We start from the raw sequence: 17,163 nt of genomic DNA on the forward strand, positions 1-17,163 counted from the left end.
TGTTAAGGAACTGCTCAGGCTCAGAATAAGAAATCAAGTTAAGGAACAGTAAGAGTTATGTAAATGAATTTTCACACTCCAATAACCTGAACAAAATATGAAAAAATGTTGCTGAATACGACATTCAATGTGTCAAAAAGAGAAAATATACATAAATTATATTTATACAGAAGTCAAATAATTAGCAAATCCAATCTTAGCACGAAGTAAATAAGGAACTGGATAAGGAACTTTGAGGCTGAAATTCTCTGGAAAAATAAGGAACTCCAGGCTCAGAGCCAAGTTAAGGTTCCTTATAAAAAAACGTATAGTCCCTTAGTAATCAACAACAACTTCTATCACGCGTCCGTGATTGTACTAAAACAATGGTTCTTTTCATTATCAAAAAACAATAAACTCAAGTTGCTTTTGGAATTGATAAAGCTCTAAAGGGTACTTTTGCCAAAATGGGGGTCGGCTTTAAGCCTTATTTAAACACGCCATATTTTGTGAAAGATTCTACACTGCCATTTTTAACGGTGAATGAGGCTGAATGTATGAGGTGATATTACGGATTCATAACGACTGCTTCACTTTCCACATAACCAAATCAGCACGAGTTATGTTCAAAGTTTTTCAGTCTCAAACGGAAAACAGAATTACAGCTGACGCTCTCTAATTCGACGTATTCGATATGCTCCATTACTCGATAATATTGAACGTCACCGCCAACAAGAAACTCGCATAAATGACTTTCCTCTATTTCGATACCCTACCTCATTCGGTGAAAATCCAATTCCTGTTGCAAATCGAATTAGAGAGCGTTAACTGTATATAATACGAGGTATCAAACTTAACATTTGAAGAATCTGAGCTTATTTCTTGCGTTGAGTTCATTTACTCTGTACGCCTGAGACGAAATACTTTCCTCTGATTATTGTACGTCTTTTTTCCTTTTACAAAATCACTTCAACATATCTTAGTTTATAGAATACACCCTAATACTGGCTTTAAATTACATGATTAGATATTTGCAATGTGAAAACTTTATCTATCACATCTACCACCTCACCGCGATAAAATTCTGTTCTGCTTGAAAAGAATGAAGTACAAATTTGATTTTCTCTTTTCTCAAGTTTATACATGTGATGAAAAGGTATCCAAGGAGATCTATGTTCAGCAAACTCTTGACGATATTTACCATTTAGAATACATAGCCTTTAGTCGTGTTTAATGGTGTGCCGACCATACTACAAGTCATACCGGACGGTAGTTGCTTTTTAACTACGTCTAGTATAAATGGAACGATGCAATTTAAAACGATTTTAAAAGAATCCATAAGACATACAATACTACGAAAAGAAATATCATAACAGAAGCACCCATTCTGTGCACACCACGTCCTGCTCTAAAAGAATGTGGTGAAAGCTCTATTATGGGGCCATAGATTTAGAGAAATAAACCGCAACGCGTGTTGTAATCAGGATCTGTTCGGAGATGCAATGAGTATACGCCCTCAATCCGTGTATTAACTCGGCGTTGGGGGATTCGGAAGACAAGGGGTTCCGAAAACCAAAATTCTTCTCAGATCACTCTTAGGATCTTCTCTGCTTTTTCCACCCCCCCCCCTCACAAATAGCAGTTTTTGGCCCAAAAAGGAAAAATTGAAGAAAAGGACAGATATGTTGTCGTTTATCATGCGTTGTTTTAACGTTCATTCAACGTTCATTCAACGTTGTTTGCTAGTCGAAAAACAATGAAATAAAAAGAAGATGAATATATTGGATTTCATTGAGAACATTGCTCAAAAGAATGTTGATAGCAGTGAGAGCAGTGAAATTGAAAATCCAGAATTCGTGCTGTTTGCACATGAAGACGACCATGACGTCATCTGTAATCAAAACGATAATGGTAGGTGAAGCTGCGTGATTTCCCATCCCATATGATTTGTTTTTCAATATTATTTCTTACTGGAATATCTTTCCAACGCAGGGTTTATATTAAAAAGAAAGATATCCTTTTTAGAGGTTTTAAGGTATTGTGACAGACTCAGTGCTCGGTAAATTTGTTTACGATCTTCATTCTGAACTATTACCATGGGATCGTTATGAAACTTAACCAAAAGAATTGTAGACTTTAGAGTAAGCTCAGTCATGGTACCTTTGTAAAAAGTAACCAGATTTCAGGATAGTTATAACTTTTTTCATATATGCCTAGGGTTAGGCACAGACTTGTAGATGAGACATTCTACTTGGTAGACTTTAGAGCCAAACACATTTATCAAGAATGAAAAAGGGTTTGAATCAGAAAGAGCTGATTGTATTGTAGAGAAAGGAGAATCGAGCGATACCTTTGAAGGAAAATGGCGACGACATTCCCTCGGGTCGAAATTTTTTTTGATTCCTAATCGATTTCTATGCACAGGAAAAAATCCGTGAATCACATGCGTGTGAAAACCAATTTCCGAGCATGTGATCCTGCAAAAAATCACATGCGTGTGAAAATGTAATTCACAATCCATCTTTTCTCACTTGTTAAATATAATAGAAGTGAGTTACTTTTAGGGTATTAAACCTCTCTCTCTAAGAAAGACAAACAATCCTATTTGTGATTTTAGATCTAGTCAAACACTCCATTTAAGTTGAGAAAAGATGGCTTGTGAATTGCATTTTCACACGCATGTGATTTTTTGCAGGATCACATGCTCGGAAATTGGTTTTCACACGCATGTGATTCACGGATTTTTTCCTGTGATGACGTAAGTTTTTGGCGTTCACACTATAGAACTCGTGCCTTTTAGCCCGTAGTTTCGAATATAGCCCGCGAAAAACTTGCACTATGCCCATTGAGTTTAGAGGCGAAACTCCTGGATGGGAAATTAAACCACTTATTTCCCATCCAGAACGGACGCCAGCGCTTAGTTTTTACACAAAAGCTGGCTTGAAATTAAAACCTATCGCTAGATTTCAAAAAATGTAGTCCTCCAAAACAAAGGAACCGCTAGATACAATCCGTCGTCATGATTACGGCGCGTTCTATGCGCGTTTTGGATGGGAAATAAGTAGCTTCAATTTCTCTTGCCTGAGAAGGGTTAAAGTTTTGCCTCTAGCTCTTCGGGCTTGAAACTCAATGGTCATGCCTTCTCGTTATGCTTAAACTCGCTAATGGATGGGTAAGATACCATTGTCATGACATGTCCTTTCTCCTTTCAGTGGATGTGAACAAGAAGTTGGAAAAACAAGACGTGGACGAGCTAGCCAAACAATTGGAAGATGAACGTCAACAACGCAAAACTACAGAAGACCGATTGAAACGTTTACTTAGTAGAAAACGTCGAGGGTACGTTGATACTTTGATTTTCCTCTTAGTATAAAGATTAAGTTTGTTTTATAAGATCTCCGAATTTGGCTTCCAACACAATGGAGTTAGGGACGTAGTGGAGTTTTCACAAGCTCTTATTTGATTTAGTTGGTCGTTAAACAGTAATAAAACAATTTTGTTACTTTTTTTAAAGAACGCGTCATTTTTATTACTTCAAATGACCAATTATTAAAGTATCTTATAAAAACTCCATCTCGTCTGTGGAGTTGTTCATTATCTAATCTGGGTTTTGGTATATCGTTGAAGTGATAGGTAGCAGACACTACGATGGTCGATTTGAGTGAGATTTTACATATAAGTTTGAATTTACTAGGGTCAAATTATTGCGACCTCTGAGCTTTGACCCCGGGGGCAGAACCAAAATCTTTGATCGGAGAATTTTGAAAGTTCTACCCTAATGGTAGCACTGTCCAATAGCGGTGTAAATGCATCGAGCGCGCTAGATCTACTAACTCTGCAATGGCTTCTTTGCGGGTACCACTCCCAAGAAAAAGCTTCAATCCAAAATCTTCGCCCAGAGTTTATAAATGTCAGCGAAATATGTTTGTAATGGCTTTTGACGCCATCGACCTAAGTTAACTGGTACTCCAATCCCCACAAGTCATTTCACAGTCCCAGTGAACCAAGGTGAATCAAGACCAAGCGTGTGTATTTAATGGAAAGGTCTGATTATCCCAGATTTACCGTGACCTTTCAATATTGTCTATTTGGCGTAAGAGTTGAGAGTGTAATAAAAACATGAAACTGCACTCCCTCAAGAAATATCTCGAAACAGCATAATTTTTAAGAGAAACTTTTTTGAAAATGACAATCCGTACCCTTTACCCTACTCTCAATATTGAGTCCAGAAATGGCTGAAAACTCAACGCTGACAGTAGGGGAAAGGTAATGACCTCTGGTGTCTCAGAATTTAATTAATGATATGTACCATTGATTGCTATGTCTTCTAACATTACATCATGAACCCAGCAGCAGATTGGCTGCAAGTGACGTAAAATTAATACGTCACTTGCAACCAATCAGCTATCGGATCCTTGATATAAATATATAATGTTAGAAGACGTGAATATCCACGAATTGGGAGGTTGTTGTTCTAGTATCTTGTTTGTTTATCATCGAGCAATGCTCAATACATTTCATTCAAACTCTTTGATGAAGAAGTTTTTTGTCTTCTCCCTTTCAGTTCAACGAATAGTAATTTATCATTGGAACATGAATATGATGACTTGAGCACGGAATTGGGTGAAAGCCTCTCACAATCTTATGAACGCTCACATTCAACACATAGTACTGCTACACAGGGTAATTTTTGTTGTATATTTGTTTTTTAGACCGGGTCATCGAGGCAAGTGCAGGACAATCGAGACCCCTTATGTTATATCACTCGTAATCAGAACGCCACAGAGCATAGAACAAGCCTCTTAATTAATACAACCCTATTTAGTGCTTATATTATGAAATTTATGGCATTTTTGTGATTCAAGCTTTGACAAAAAATGTGGTCATGGTATTCAAGCAGTAGCTTGTGGCAAGAGATAAGAGAGTGAATAGGTATCTCGGTCACCCATTTCTGCGTCCCTTTCATACTTACATCACACAAGAAACATCATCTTATTGGCGAAATAGAGGAAAAATCATCGAAGTATTTTCACACTGGCTTCGCTCATGTAATTTTCTTGAAATCATGTTTTCCTACGGAGGTGCCCAAATGTGAATTTGCGAGATTTCCCTACAGCGGCTTTACCCCAACTTTAAGCTAACCACCACGCAACCACTGTCTTGAAGTTGATTTTTTTGGACCTACCTTGGAGGTCCTATAAATTAACCGATGTCCGTCCGTTCGTCCGTCCGTCTGTTACCAGCTTTTCTCGAGATTGGCTCATTAGTTTTTTCTGATTTTTGGCACAATGATGCAAAATGGTAATGCCCAAAATGTGACGGAGCCCGATTTTCGAAAAAAAATCATTTTCGGCCGAAAATGCTGGAAATATGCCGGATAAACCGTTTTTGGGCATTTTCTCGAGATTTCATCATTAGTTTTTTCAGATCTTTTGCACAAAGATGTGTATCAACAATGCTCAAAACATGTTCGAGTCTGATTTTTTAGAAAAATTCTTTTCCGGCGGAAAATGCCTAAAGTATGCTGGAAATCGTGGTTTTTCTGGGTATACTGGGTACTTTTTCCTTACAATTGGTTGTTTTTTCATGCAAAAATATTATTAATAGCAATACCCACCTCAAGCATGTTTCAATTTTCAATAAAATTGATTTTTGAAGCCGGAACTATTTAAAAATCGCCGGAACAACCTAATTTCGCCGGAAAGATAGTATTTCTTGAATTTATCGAGCATTTTTTTCCGGCCGAAAATGCCAGAAATATGCGTATTCGCAATGCTCAAAACATGGCCGAGTTCGATTTTTGAGAAAAAAAATTTTCCGTTTGAAAATGCCGGATATCCCCGTTTTTGCAGATTTTTATTGGATTTTTTCCTTGTATTTCTATGTTTTTCACACAAAAACATCATTGATAACAATGCTCACCATCTAGCATGATTCAATTATCAATAATACTGATTTTTGCGACCAGAATTTTCTATTTATTTTTTCCCTACAACCCTTCCCTCTCCCCCCATCATCAATCAATGATGAATTTCTTGCGTTATGCATTTTCGCTAAACGCTATGTTTTCTGACGGATTTTTTTTTTCATTTTTCTCATCGCATTGCTATCTAACTTTCATCATCAGGTAGGTCCATTCAGCATCTAGCTTGTTTCACTTTTTTTTCCTTAGATAATCGAAAACCTTGGAAGCAGGCCGTGCTAGAATACAAAATATCGACATGGAATTTCGTAAGTTTTTGTGGTTATAATGTGTCTTCAAAGATAATTTTTTGCAAAAATGATGGGTCAACGGTCCCAAAAAGGGAATTTAGGTTTTCCAAGGTTTCCGAAAGCCATTTCATTTAAAAAAATGTGATATAAATCTCTTATCTAAACAGCAGTTGTTGTTGTTAAAATTGAGTCACAATATATAGTCACCAACTAGGTCAGAGATTTGTTTGACTGTCTATAGCAAAGCTTGTCGTTATTGGGGGATGTCTTTTTTAAGATTCTAATAGAATAAATCATAACACTAACCCATGTGATTTCATACGGTGTCCACATATGGGAACTTTTTGTAATACGTTTATTTCATTTTTCCATTTTCTTCATGATTTGACTTTAAATTGGGATTTTTCATGTCATTAATATTTCAAGTGAAGTCAATTTGGATAGGTGGAGAAAAAAAAAAAGATTATTTGATACGATCTTGTGAATATTTTGATTGACTAAATTTTTGATTTTCTAATTGAATTTTGAAATGGTGGGATTTTTTCTTTGCACGCTGTCAAATATCATTGAGAAAAATAAAAATATGAAAAGATAAGGAATGCTGCTGTTGCTGTGATTTAGCTCAAGAGTCAGTTTTAGAGAATTATTTACATCGGAATTTAAATTTTATTGCTGTCTTGATCAGCCAATCTAAAATAACAGTGTTTAGTACTCAAAGTTGAGCTTTTCACTCGGTTACCCAATTTAGAATATCAATGTTAACAATTTGAAAAGAAGAAAATCAACCAATATCTTGAGGTTGGTTATACCTCAGTTAACTGTATAAGAATAACATCATTACCTTGATTACCCTGTCCAAAATAAGAGTGATTTGTACCAAAAGAAATGTGGTTGCATCACCATCGAGATGATGATCTTGAGGAAGCTACTTTAGACGACCTCATTGGATTAGTAGTTCATTTGATGGAAGTGGAAACTAAAGCTCGAAAAGAAATGGTACTAAAACTCATCGAGCACAAATTTTTATAACCCAACAAAGTTTCTATTGCTTTGTGACTACAGTTGACGCTCTCTAATTTGATACGCTCCATTATTAGATGATATTGAACGTCATTGTCGACAAGAAACTCGGATGAATGACCATCCCTTATTCAATGAAAATCCAATTCCCTTTTAAAAGAGATTTAGAGAGCGTCAACTGTAATACACCTTTTCGACCGTAGCCGCCAATTGCCACGCGGGTATTTTTACCACGCTAAAACCGTCCAAGTCTTTTTTTGCGCCTAAAACGATAGAAAAAAAGTTTAAAAAAAGAATTGGATCGAGTTTAGGGTGGTAAATTGAATAATGAAATGACACGCTCTTGACCGCGCGACTACGGTCGAAAAGGTGTATTAGGAGGCCAGCCAAGCTGATGATCCTTTGCATCCAAGATAATGATTTGGTCCTTGTTTGACTTTTGAAGAATTTACGTCCCTGGCAGCTTCTTTGATTGACTTTCCACTCGTTTCTGACTTTTGGGCTATCCGTGCTTTTTTCTTGACAGATTCACGAGCGGATATCAGATTTCATCAATGATGAAGATCAAACAACTGAAGAACAAGAAGAAGAACAACTCTCTGTTCGAAGGTGGGATTGTTTGCTTAATTGTTGGTTGGATAATAGTCTTTTCTGTTTGTTTAATTGTGTATATCATAATAAAAACCCATTTTCCTTCAAAAATACAGGAATTGAATGTGTGTCTCTCTTCCTTTCTGATTAGCTAAACTCTCTGTATTACGCTCAAAACTTTGGTTCTTTGAGAACTCTATACTTCAGGGCAAGGTCTGCTTCTTCGCTCACCACCAGCAAGTAAGGAAATTTCAACAAGTGTTTTCATGACAACAGTAGTCTATACTTGCTTACCCGAGCCACATCGTTGAGGCCTTGAAGAACAAAACAAGCATCTGTGGATAAATAAACTGTCAATTCTTCTTTTATCATAGCACAATTACAGGGGAAATCTTACTCTCTAATGTGTTATTTTTAGAACACTTATTTGTAACGGGCAGATCATTTAGAATGTGTTTTTCACTCTTATAGATTAAAAGAAAATGTTGCTCGATTTTGTAAGTATACCAACGTACTTCACAAAGGTTGAATATATGCATCATAAAAGTACCAACTATCGTGCGTAGTTAGACTACCGTGAACTGTAAAGATAGCTATGTTACAGTACACATTATTTAGACTGATAAAATGTCATTTAATGGGGATGGGGGCTTCCGAAGGTCCGGTTTTCTGGTATTTGACGGAAATTATTACCGGTATTCTGGTACCTGTCGGAACATTTTTGACCGATATTTGAGAAATTTTCAGGGAGAAGCTACACGAGTACAAAGCAAAACAACTCAATATGAATTGTTTTTGATTATTTATTTTTACAGCCGAAGCAATTCAACCTATCAAAAACGGTTATAAATTTTTCGATGATTTATTCTCATGGCAGAATCCTTGGTTTACTATTAGTGTCTTTATTGTAAGTAATCTTGCCGAGGTCAATTCCAATATAACATATACGAAAAAGGTCTTTGTCACCACAAATATCATATTTCTTTAAACATTGGATAGGATAACTGCTCACAGATTTCCTGTGAAAGTGGGTCCAGTTTTGAAGTCGACTAGTCTGCCATGTTATTTTTATCTACCTTAACATTTCTGAACGAACGAACGAATTTCATAACATTCGAATCGCACTATTGATGATCAGAATTGGAAACAAGATGGTGGACCGCCTAGACTTTTAGTTATCTTAATTTTAACTTATTTTTCGTTTCTTTAGATTTTCATTTACTCGTTATGGTTGGAAGTTCACATACCTCTAGTATTGATGTTATTGATCATACAATTAACCATGAACTATCTGCACGCACGGTAAGCTTTTCCAAGCAAGAAAAAAGTGAATATCGCAAAAAATATTGTTGCTATTGTTTTCGAAAATTCGCGAACCTTTTGATTGGTCGAGCGCTGAAATTCTATTGTAATGTCACGTGACCTAGGTAGGATTTCCTACCGAACCACGGCACACTTTTCAGCCAAACTACGCTGTCTATCCCTTTGGGCTTTATCAATCTGTGGATAAGAGTCTTTCACTCACCGAGAACAAAATAAATGTCCAATAAGCTTCAATAAAGTAATTTTAACAATGACCTGAAATCCAAAAAAAATGCGTTTTCTTTCTATAGCTAACATTGTTTAGTCGTCTCGGAATGAAGGACTTTGAAATATTTGATAGTTTCGGGTACAATGTATTTTTAAGAGTTTCGAGATGTTTCCGTATAATATTTTCCGAGCCTTTAGTCGACGGAGACATTTGTCGTTGTCGTTGCTTAATTTCTTCGCCACGCCACGCCACGCCACGCCACTAAAAACTCTCGATCCCTTGCTCAGACAGAATATTGACCGGTGACGACAAATGAATAACAAATTCTTGATTACTTATTATTTCAGAGGGATAGCACAACGTTTCACTAAAGGAAGGCGGGTGTCTATTATACCAAACGAGGTTAGTTCGACTTTCGTATTTCATGATATGCACCACTGGAGTGTGTTCTGAGAACTTTTAAAGTTTTCCACCCAATACGTCACTTACAAAATAGAAAAAGACGTATTGGGTGGAATATTTTGAAAATTCTTTGAAGGCTCTCTAGTGGTGCAATCTTTAGCAAAAAAAAAAGATTCTCGACTTTGAGTTTTATTGAGTTTTATTGAATGTTTTTAATTGTATTATTGCTTATCGTAAGATTTGTGGGACAGATTTGGATATATATTGAAACAGCTTATGAACCATCTTGCATGTTATTTATATTTTCTATCAAGAAAAGTCCTAGTGATGCATATGAAACTCTTTTCGTACGAAACCAATGCATCTTTAGCAAAGATTCCAGTCCTTTTACTTTTCTTAATCAAAAACCCATGTTTCCCCCAACGTTAGCTAAACGACCATAGAAGAAATGTAAAGCATATAAAAAGCCCGGGGGGGAGACAGCCAGACAAATTTGCCAACGGGTGTGTGCGGCGGTTAAGGGTATGTTTTCAATAGCAAAATGCACTGTAGAGGGTGGACTTTTTGATAAATGCCCTGCAAGGGTGGAAATTTCAGCAAATCCAGGAAAAATTGAGGAAAATGCACTGTAAGGGTATGTTTTTCAACGGTAAGGGTGCGATTCTAAAAGCAAATTTCTTTCACCAACTCTAGGAAACGAAAGAGCAAGAAGGAGCAAGTACACTTAGCGAAAGATACCAATTAGTACTGAGTATCGCCAAAACAGTGCAGAATACGTTGGGTCAATTGTCTGACAGTTTAGAAAAACTACAAAAGTAAGTAACTACAATCAGTGCCATAACATATTGGCACTTTTGGCTAATTTACCATTTTTTGAAAATTGAAGTTCGAGCGAGAATTGTAAATTTCGGGCCTTCAACTTGATTTCATCGATTATTTCGATCTGGGAGGGATTTATTGGTTTCTAGGCTATATTTCAAGCCCTGCTGGACCATTTTTGAACTTTTCGTCTTAAGTCTAGCGTTAAAACTCAGAGTTAAAACTCTACCCTTCGATCCTACTTTAGAGCACTTGCAACAGGGGGGGTCGGTACTAAATTGTGGGGGCCAGTGCTGGGTGGTGGTCTGATAAGGTAAGTAAAAAACAACTTAGTACATGGTACTAATGGTGGTTCCTATTGAAAAAAATTTTTTTACAACTTTGTATCAAGGGACTAAATGGTGGTCTCAATACCAAAAATGAGGCATCAAGTTAGTATCTGGTACTCAAAATCCTGCATAAATTGTTCTTTTACCTTTCTCTTGACTCTTGACCAATTTCTAAGAAAATGCAAGAAAATGAGATGAAAAGAAAGCTTTTCAATCAAATTTGAAACGTCCAGCAGGGCCAGAAGTGATTTTAATTCAATAGTATACTTTATAAGTTCTTAGGATTTTATTGAGATGGTTGTTACATTTTAACCTTTGGTTGGCTTTCTCCTAGCTATTCTTATATCTCATTTTTTTGAGACTAGTTTATTGTACAGTATTGTAAAGTCTATTCACGATAAGTGTGCACTCTTTTTTCTTTTACCTATAACTTTTGAAGAAACTCTTTGTTCTTTATAAATTTGGTATCGTTGGAGAGATATTTTTGAGTGGAACAATTTGAAGTAAAAAAGTCTTTAAACAAAATTTAAAAACGAAGATGAAAATGAAGAAGAAAAAAATGAAGATCTTGTAGAGAAGTGCTATAACTTTCATTTTCACTGGAGAGATTTTTTGATCTTAGGAGGTCATCACTGTGAAAAAATTTCAGTAAAATATTTATTCAATATAAAGTTATGATACAAAGTTGATAAGTGATTGACCCCAAAAAACAGCAGAAAACAGCAGAAAACAGCGTTTTTAGACGTCAATCAGCTTATAACTTTGTTTGATATCTTTTGACTGAATGATTATTTTTGAAAATTTTTTTCATAGTGATGACGTTCGATAATGAAGGAGTCACTTCAGTTAAATTGATAGTTATAGCACCTTTCTACAAGATCTTCATTTTTTTCTTCTTCATTTTCATCTTCATTTTTATAATTTTTTTATAGATTTTTTAATTCCAAATTGTTTCACTCACTAATATCTTTCCAACGATACCAAATTTATAAAGATTGAAGAATTCCTTCAAAAGTTATAGGTAAAAGAAAAAAGAGTGCACACTTATCGTGAATAGACTTTAGTTCTTTTGATTTCTTTTACAAGCTTGTTATACATATGTTCTTATTTGAAACTTTATTTCTTTTGATTTAAAAAAAAATTGGCTTGAAAATGATATTTGAGTTGACCTAACTTGACAGGGATTTTTCAGAGTGGTGTGGTATGTTTTTTAATACAGTGTTGTAAAGTTTTTTAGAAAATTTAAAGGAGGTGTACCAGAAAGTACCAGAAACCAAAGACCAGAAAGTAAATTACTAAGAATTAAAGGGTGGTAACCTATTTTGAGGGGAAAAATCAACTTAGTACAGGGTACTCAACGGTGGTGTGTCATTTCTCAATGGTAATATCAAGATTGTACCGGGTACTAAGGGGTGGTGGTCTCAGATAAATTTCAAAAAACAAGAAAGTACAACTTTTCGGCACTGGTCCAGTACCACAACTTGGTACCCCCCTGCTTGCAAATCGATTGTGGTTTCAAAACTTCCCGGTGGATTTCCCTTTTGTGCCAAGTATTTCGTCACCAATTGTGGATTGATGATTCACAAGAAAACACACTAACAGTTGAAAATCTACCATTTTCGATTTTTGAAATAATCTTCTAAAGGTTCCTCGATCTTTTGGAATGAATCCAAGGAATTGTTTTAATATTTTGATTACTTTACCCTTAAAAGTGCTTCTAAGTTTTTAAAGGGAATCGCTAGTTCAAACTATAAAGGCTTATATTTCCGCTGCGCGGACCTGCCTGAATGACAGAAAGGTAGTAAAACTTCAAATCAATTCGCTAGATGACAGAATCAAGTAAAGCAGGGCCAAATTTGGAGGTTCTTGGATCACTCGTTGACCAAAAATGGTAAAAAAACGGTCAAAATCCCAAGAAAGTGGATTTTTGTCGAATTTTTATATTTCTTTGACTTTTTGGCTAAAAATCTCGCTGGAAAGACTCACTTTTGATTTTTTTTTATGCTTGATGTTAGGGATAGTTGAGTCAAAAATCTTGTAACGTGGGAATCTTGTTGATTGTTGTTCAAGCTAAAAACACAAAGTTCAAAAACTAAAAATATGTACATAGGCCTATGAAAGAAAAATGTCGACTAGGTAAAATAATGTACAAGTAAAGAAATCGCTTCATAAAAATATGTCTTAATCTGACTTGGGTATTTATAAACTAGGGAAAAATATCACCATATGAAAGAACGATATGTACATGAAATTACTTACAAAATATTGTCCAAATACTATCCCCAAATGTTCCTGACTCCAAGTAAAAGTAAAATCAACTCTGTAATGAATTCAGATCTCATAAAGTAAAAGTATTTTGCTCACATCTCGAGAATGAAAATCTCACTCACGTCTCTTGTAAAAGTAATTCTGATCTGATTTGAGTGCGTGAAAAAGGCGTAGAAAAAATGATACTTTATGGAAAAACGTGATAAAAGGTAATTAAAGATAATTATCATCTTGTCATTATCGAGCTCATACGTCACAACCAAAACAAATCAGTTATAAGCACATTATCCAAAACACTCCCACCCAAAAGGGGAAGAACCAAGAGTTCATTCAGTCTATCAATCGGACTATTCAGCTCATTATGTACAACACGGTGGTAGTCGTACCAAAATTTCGTGGCGAACTGTGAAGATGACCGTCAAAACAGTTGATGATTTGATGTAGGGTGAACATCTGATGATTCCCTCAAGTTCAAGACGAACTTCTGATGATAATGCCTGGTTCCAGGCGAACGACTGATGATTGCGTCACGTTCAATGAACTTCTGGTGATAGCACTTTTGTAGAAACAAGGCGAACAATTGGTACAGGGCCTTGTTTCATTGATGGTAACTTCAAAGTTCAGGGGCGAACTTCTGATGATAGTGCCCTAGCAAAGCAAGGCGTTTCATTGATGACTTCAAGTTCAAGGGCGAACCTTTGTGGATAGTACCTTAGCAACGTAAGGTGCACAATTGACGACTTCAAGTTCAGGGACGAACTTCTGTTGATAGTACCTTAGCAACGCAAGGTCTACCATTGATGACTTCAAGTTCAGGAACGAACTTCTGTTGATAATACCTTAGCAACGTAAGGTGTACAATTGATGACTTCAAGTTCAGGGACGAACTTCTGTTGATAGTACCTTAGCAACGTAAGGTGTACAATTGGTGACTTCAAGTTCAGGGACGAACTTCTGTTGGATAGTACCTTAGCAACGTAAGGTGTACAATTGATGACTTCAAGTTCAGGGACGAACTTCTGTTGATAGTACCTTAGCAACGTAAGGTGTACAATTGGTGATATTTATTAACACAACGTAATAAGCATATGTTTTTGCTTAACTCGATGACAGGGCAATCGTCAATTGGATGAGGTTCCGTCTTCCAACAAGCCTAGGCTACCGGTTGGCCTAGTGTATATCGAACCGTCGGACGTCTTGACTTTTGCAATCCTTGTGATGCCATCATCTGATGTGATGACACTAACAACGCGTGCCAATGGCCATTTGTATCTTGGGATGTCCTTTTCGCTGATGACAACTAAATCCCCTTCTTTAGTGTTCCGTATTGGATGGCGCCATTTAGCTCGTTCGTTGATTGTAGGTAGGTACTCCTTTGCCCATCTCTTCCAAAATTCGTCAAGTGTTGATTGGACCTGCTTCCACTTGCTCTTCAGGTTGTTTTGTTGAGGGTTATAAATGATTGGAAGATTGGGTGAAGCTCTTCCTAATAGAAAGTGGTTAGGGGTGAGAGCTTCAAAATCGTTGATGTCGTCACTCAGTGGTGTGAGTGGTCGCGAATTGATAGTTGATTCAACTTCAAGGAGGAACGTGTGAAGTGCTTCCTCAGTGAAGATTCTGTCTTTGATTACTGATCGTAATGATTTCTTTGTGAGCTTAACCATGGATTCCATAGCTCCACCCATCCATGGAGCTACAGGTGGATTGAACTTCCACACAATGTCATACTGTGAAAGCTCATCTTGGATTCGTTTCTGGTCCCATTTTGCAAGAGCTTCTCGTATCTCTCTTTCAGCTCCCACAAAGTTGGTTCCGTTATCACTCCTGATGGTTTTTGGATTGCCTCTCCTTGCTCGAAAACGTCGGAGTGCTAAGATGAAGCTGTCAGTTGATAGGTCTCCAGCTAGTTCGAGGTGTAAAGCTCGTGTAGTCATACACGTGAAGAGAGCACCATACCTTTTAGCGGTGCCTGCAGTTCTGCGAGTTCTACGTCCTTGTTTTACATTGATTGGTCCAAAGTAGTCGACTCCAACATTCTCAAAAGCGTGTGATCCAACTGAAAGTCTTTCTTTTGGAAGGTCTGCCATCATTGGATGTTTGGTTTTGATCGTCTCTCTCCTGCAAACAAAGCATTGATTTAGCACTTTCCTGACCTTGCTCTTTCCTTTCAAAATCCAATACTTCTCTCGCACAAGGGCAAGAGTGGCATTTCTTCCACAGTGGTGGTTGACCTCATGTACATGACGTATGATGAGCTCGCTTATTGGATGTTCGTTGGAAAGAATTACTTGATGCTTGGACTGGTTGGGTACGTCACACTTGGAAATACGTCCTCCAACACAAACGAGGTTGTGTAGAATGATTGGTGTGAAACTTGAAAGTCTCTTTTCATCCATTGAGTGCTGCGATTCATCTTGGGCAATGCGACATAACTCCTTGGTAGCGTCATTGAGGTCCTCAACATCAAGGATTTCTTTGTTGATTGACGATTCACCATTACGTTTTACCTCTACCCATCTCCTTCTCAGCTTGAGAATCCAGGCGTAGCATCGTTTCAGCTTGGTCCAACTGGAAAATCTTTCCCAACTGATGACATTTGTTGATTCGTCAACTCTGATTTCGATATGGGCTGTGATGATCTCCATGAGTTCTTCGTCCTCCTCAGGTTCCTCAAATTGCCTGACCACCTTCTCCCTCAAGAATTCAGGTCCATCGATCCATGTCTTGGTTTCTTCAACACCAAAACATTTGGTTCCAATGTCTGCGATGTTGAGTTTTCCTGGTACGAAGCGCCAATTCTCAACCTCTGTCTTTTTACGGATTTCGTTTGTACGGTTCATTACGTAATTTGAGAATCGCTTTTGTTCATTCCGAATATAACTGAGTGTGACCTTTGAATCAGTCCACATGAAGGTCTTGTTCATGGGAAGATCCATTTCTTTGACGACACAATTTTTAATCCTGGATGCGAGGACGGCAGCTTGCAGCTCTAAACGTGGTGTTGTGCTTCCTTTAATAGGTCCTAACCTTGATTTACCGATGATGAAACTACAGTTGACCTCATCATCATCCATTGTCCGAAAGTAAGCAACTGCTCCAAATGCCTTCATCGAAGCATCTGAAAAGACGTGTAACTCGATTTCGGTAGCTGTAATCTTTGCAAAGTTGAACCATCTTGGTATGGAGATTTCTTTCAGTGACGAAAGTCCTTCTTGCCATTCTTTGAACTGTTTCAGGATCCGTTCTGGAAGGGTTTCATCCCATCCAACCTTTTCTTTCCAAAGGGATTGAAGCATCAGTTTTGGTGCAATAAGGTAGGGTGCCAAGAATCCAAGAGGGTCGAATATCGAACACAAGAAACTCAGCAAGCCTCTCTTTGTCTCTTTACATTCCTTGACTGGAACATTGAAGAAGAAGACATCGTCGGTTGGATTCCACCTTACTCCAAGGGTTCTTTCTGATGGTAGTACCTTGAAGTCGTGGTTTGTTATTTTTGGCGATAAATCCTCCTTTGGAATTGCTTTCAAAAATTCAGTATCATTTGAAATCCACTTTGTCAATCGAAAACCTCTTTCAGCGGTGATTCTGACAAGGTTTGAACAGGTGTTGACTGCTTCATTTGTTGAATCGAATGATCCTAGGAAGTCATCCATGTAGAATTCTTCGGAAACAGCTTTTGTGACAGCTGCTCTTTCATCCGATGTTAGCGATTTGAGCACTTCTCCTTCTGGTACGTCTTGAATCTTATTAGCACATCCCTTCAATGCCCAATTGGCACAGCACGGTGAATCCTTTTTTCCGAAAGGGTGGACCAGTATCTTAAACTCTGATATCTCTTCCTCATTTTTCCTCCACAAAAAGCGCAATGAAACTGTATCCTCTTCAGGTACAAGAACTTGGTGGAACATTTTTTCTACGTCACTCATCACTGCAATTTTTTCCTCTTCGAAATTTCGATAGGACTGTGACCAGGCTGTTCAGTAAATCTGGTCCTTTGAGGAGTTGATCATT

At 37.2% G+C, this 17,163-nt stretch overlaps 2 protein-coding genes across 6 annotated transcripts in view; one reads left to right on the forward strand and one right to left on the reverse strand.

Annotated features, from left to right (window-relative positions):
• LOC136798639 (GRAM domain-containing protein 4-like) overlaps positions 1-17,163 on the forward strand; it is a 55,244-nt gene that overhangs the window by 26,154 nt on the left and 11,927 nt on the right. For 3 of the 4 annotated variants that reach the window (XM_067055284.1, XM_067055283.1, XM_067055286.1), the window contains 9 exons: positions 3,192-3,318; positions 4,544-4,662; positions 6,152-6,210; positions 7,739-7,821; positions 8,275-8,300; positions 8,619-8,710; positions 9,014-9,105; positions 9,682-9,736; positions 10,430-10,551. In XM_067055284.1, coding sequence (XP_066911385.1) covers positions 3,192-3,318; positions 4,544-4,662; positions 6,152-6,210; positions 7,739-7,821; positions 8,275-8,300; positions 8,619-8,710; positions 9,014-9,105; positions 9,682-9,736; positions 10,430-10,551 — 775 coding nt within the window. Of the gene's footprint in view, positions 1-1,733; positions 1,891-3,191; positions 3,319-4,543; positions 4,663-6,151; positions 6,211-7,738; positions 7,822-8,274; positions 8,301-8,618; positions 8,711-9,013; positions 9,106-9,681; positions 9,737-10,429; positions 10,552-17,163 lie in introns of those variants that run through there. The other variant, XM_067055285.1, reaches the window with a different exon arrangement.
• On the reverse strand, positions 12,928-17,085 carry LOC136798631 (uncharacterized). Of its 2 annotated transcripts, XR_010845416.1 has the most exons (2): positions 13,144-17,085; positions 12,928-12,954 (listed from the first exon to the last, which is right to left on the reverse strand). XR_010845416.1 is itself a non-coding variant. In XM_067055271.1 (1 exon), exon 1 carries the CDS (start codon positions 17,076-17,078, stop codon positions 14,274-14,276), a length of 2,805 nt encoding a protein of 934 aa, XP_066911372.1. In that variant the 5' UTR covers positions 17,079-17,085; the 3' UTR covers positions 12,934-14,273. The 2 variants fall into 2 exon arrangements, 1 of the variants encoding a protein (XP_066911372.1); XM_067055271.1 differs by having other exon boundaries at positions 12,934-17,085.

Source organism: Clytia hemisphaerica, unplaced genomic scaffold, assembly GCF_902728285.1.
Source record: "Clytia hemisphaerica strain Z4C2 unplaced genomic scaffold, Clytia hemisphaerica genome assembly, whole genome shotgun sequence".
NCBI classification, from domain to species: domain Eukaryota; kingdom Metazoa; phylum Cnidaria; class Hydrozoa; order Leptothecata; family Clytiidae; genus Clytia; species Clytia hemisphaerica.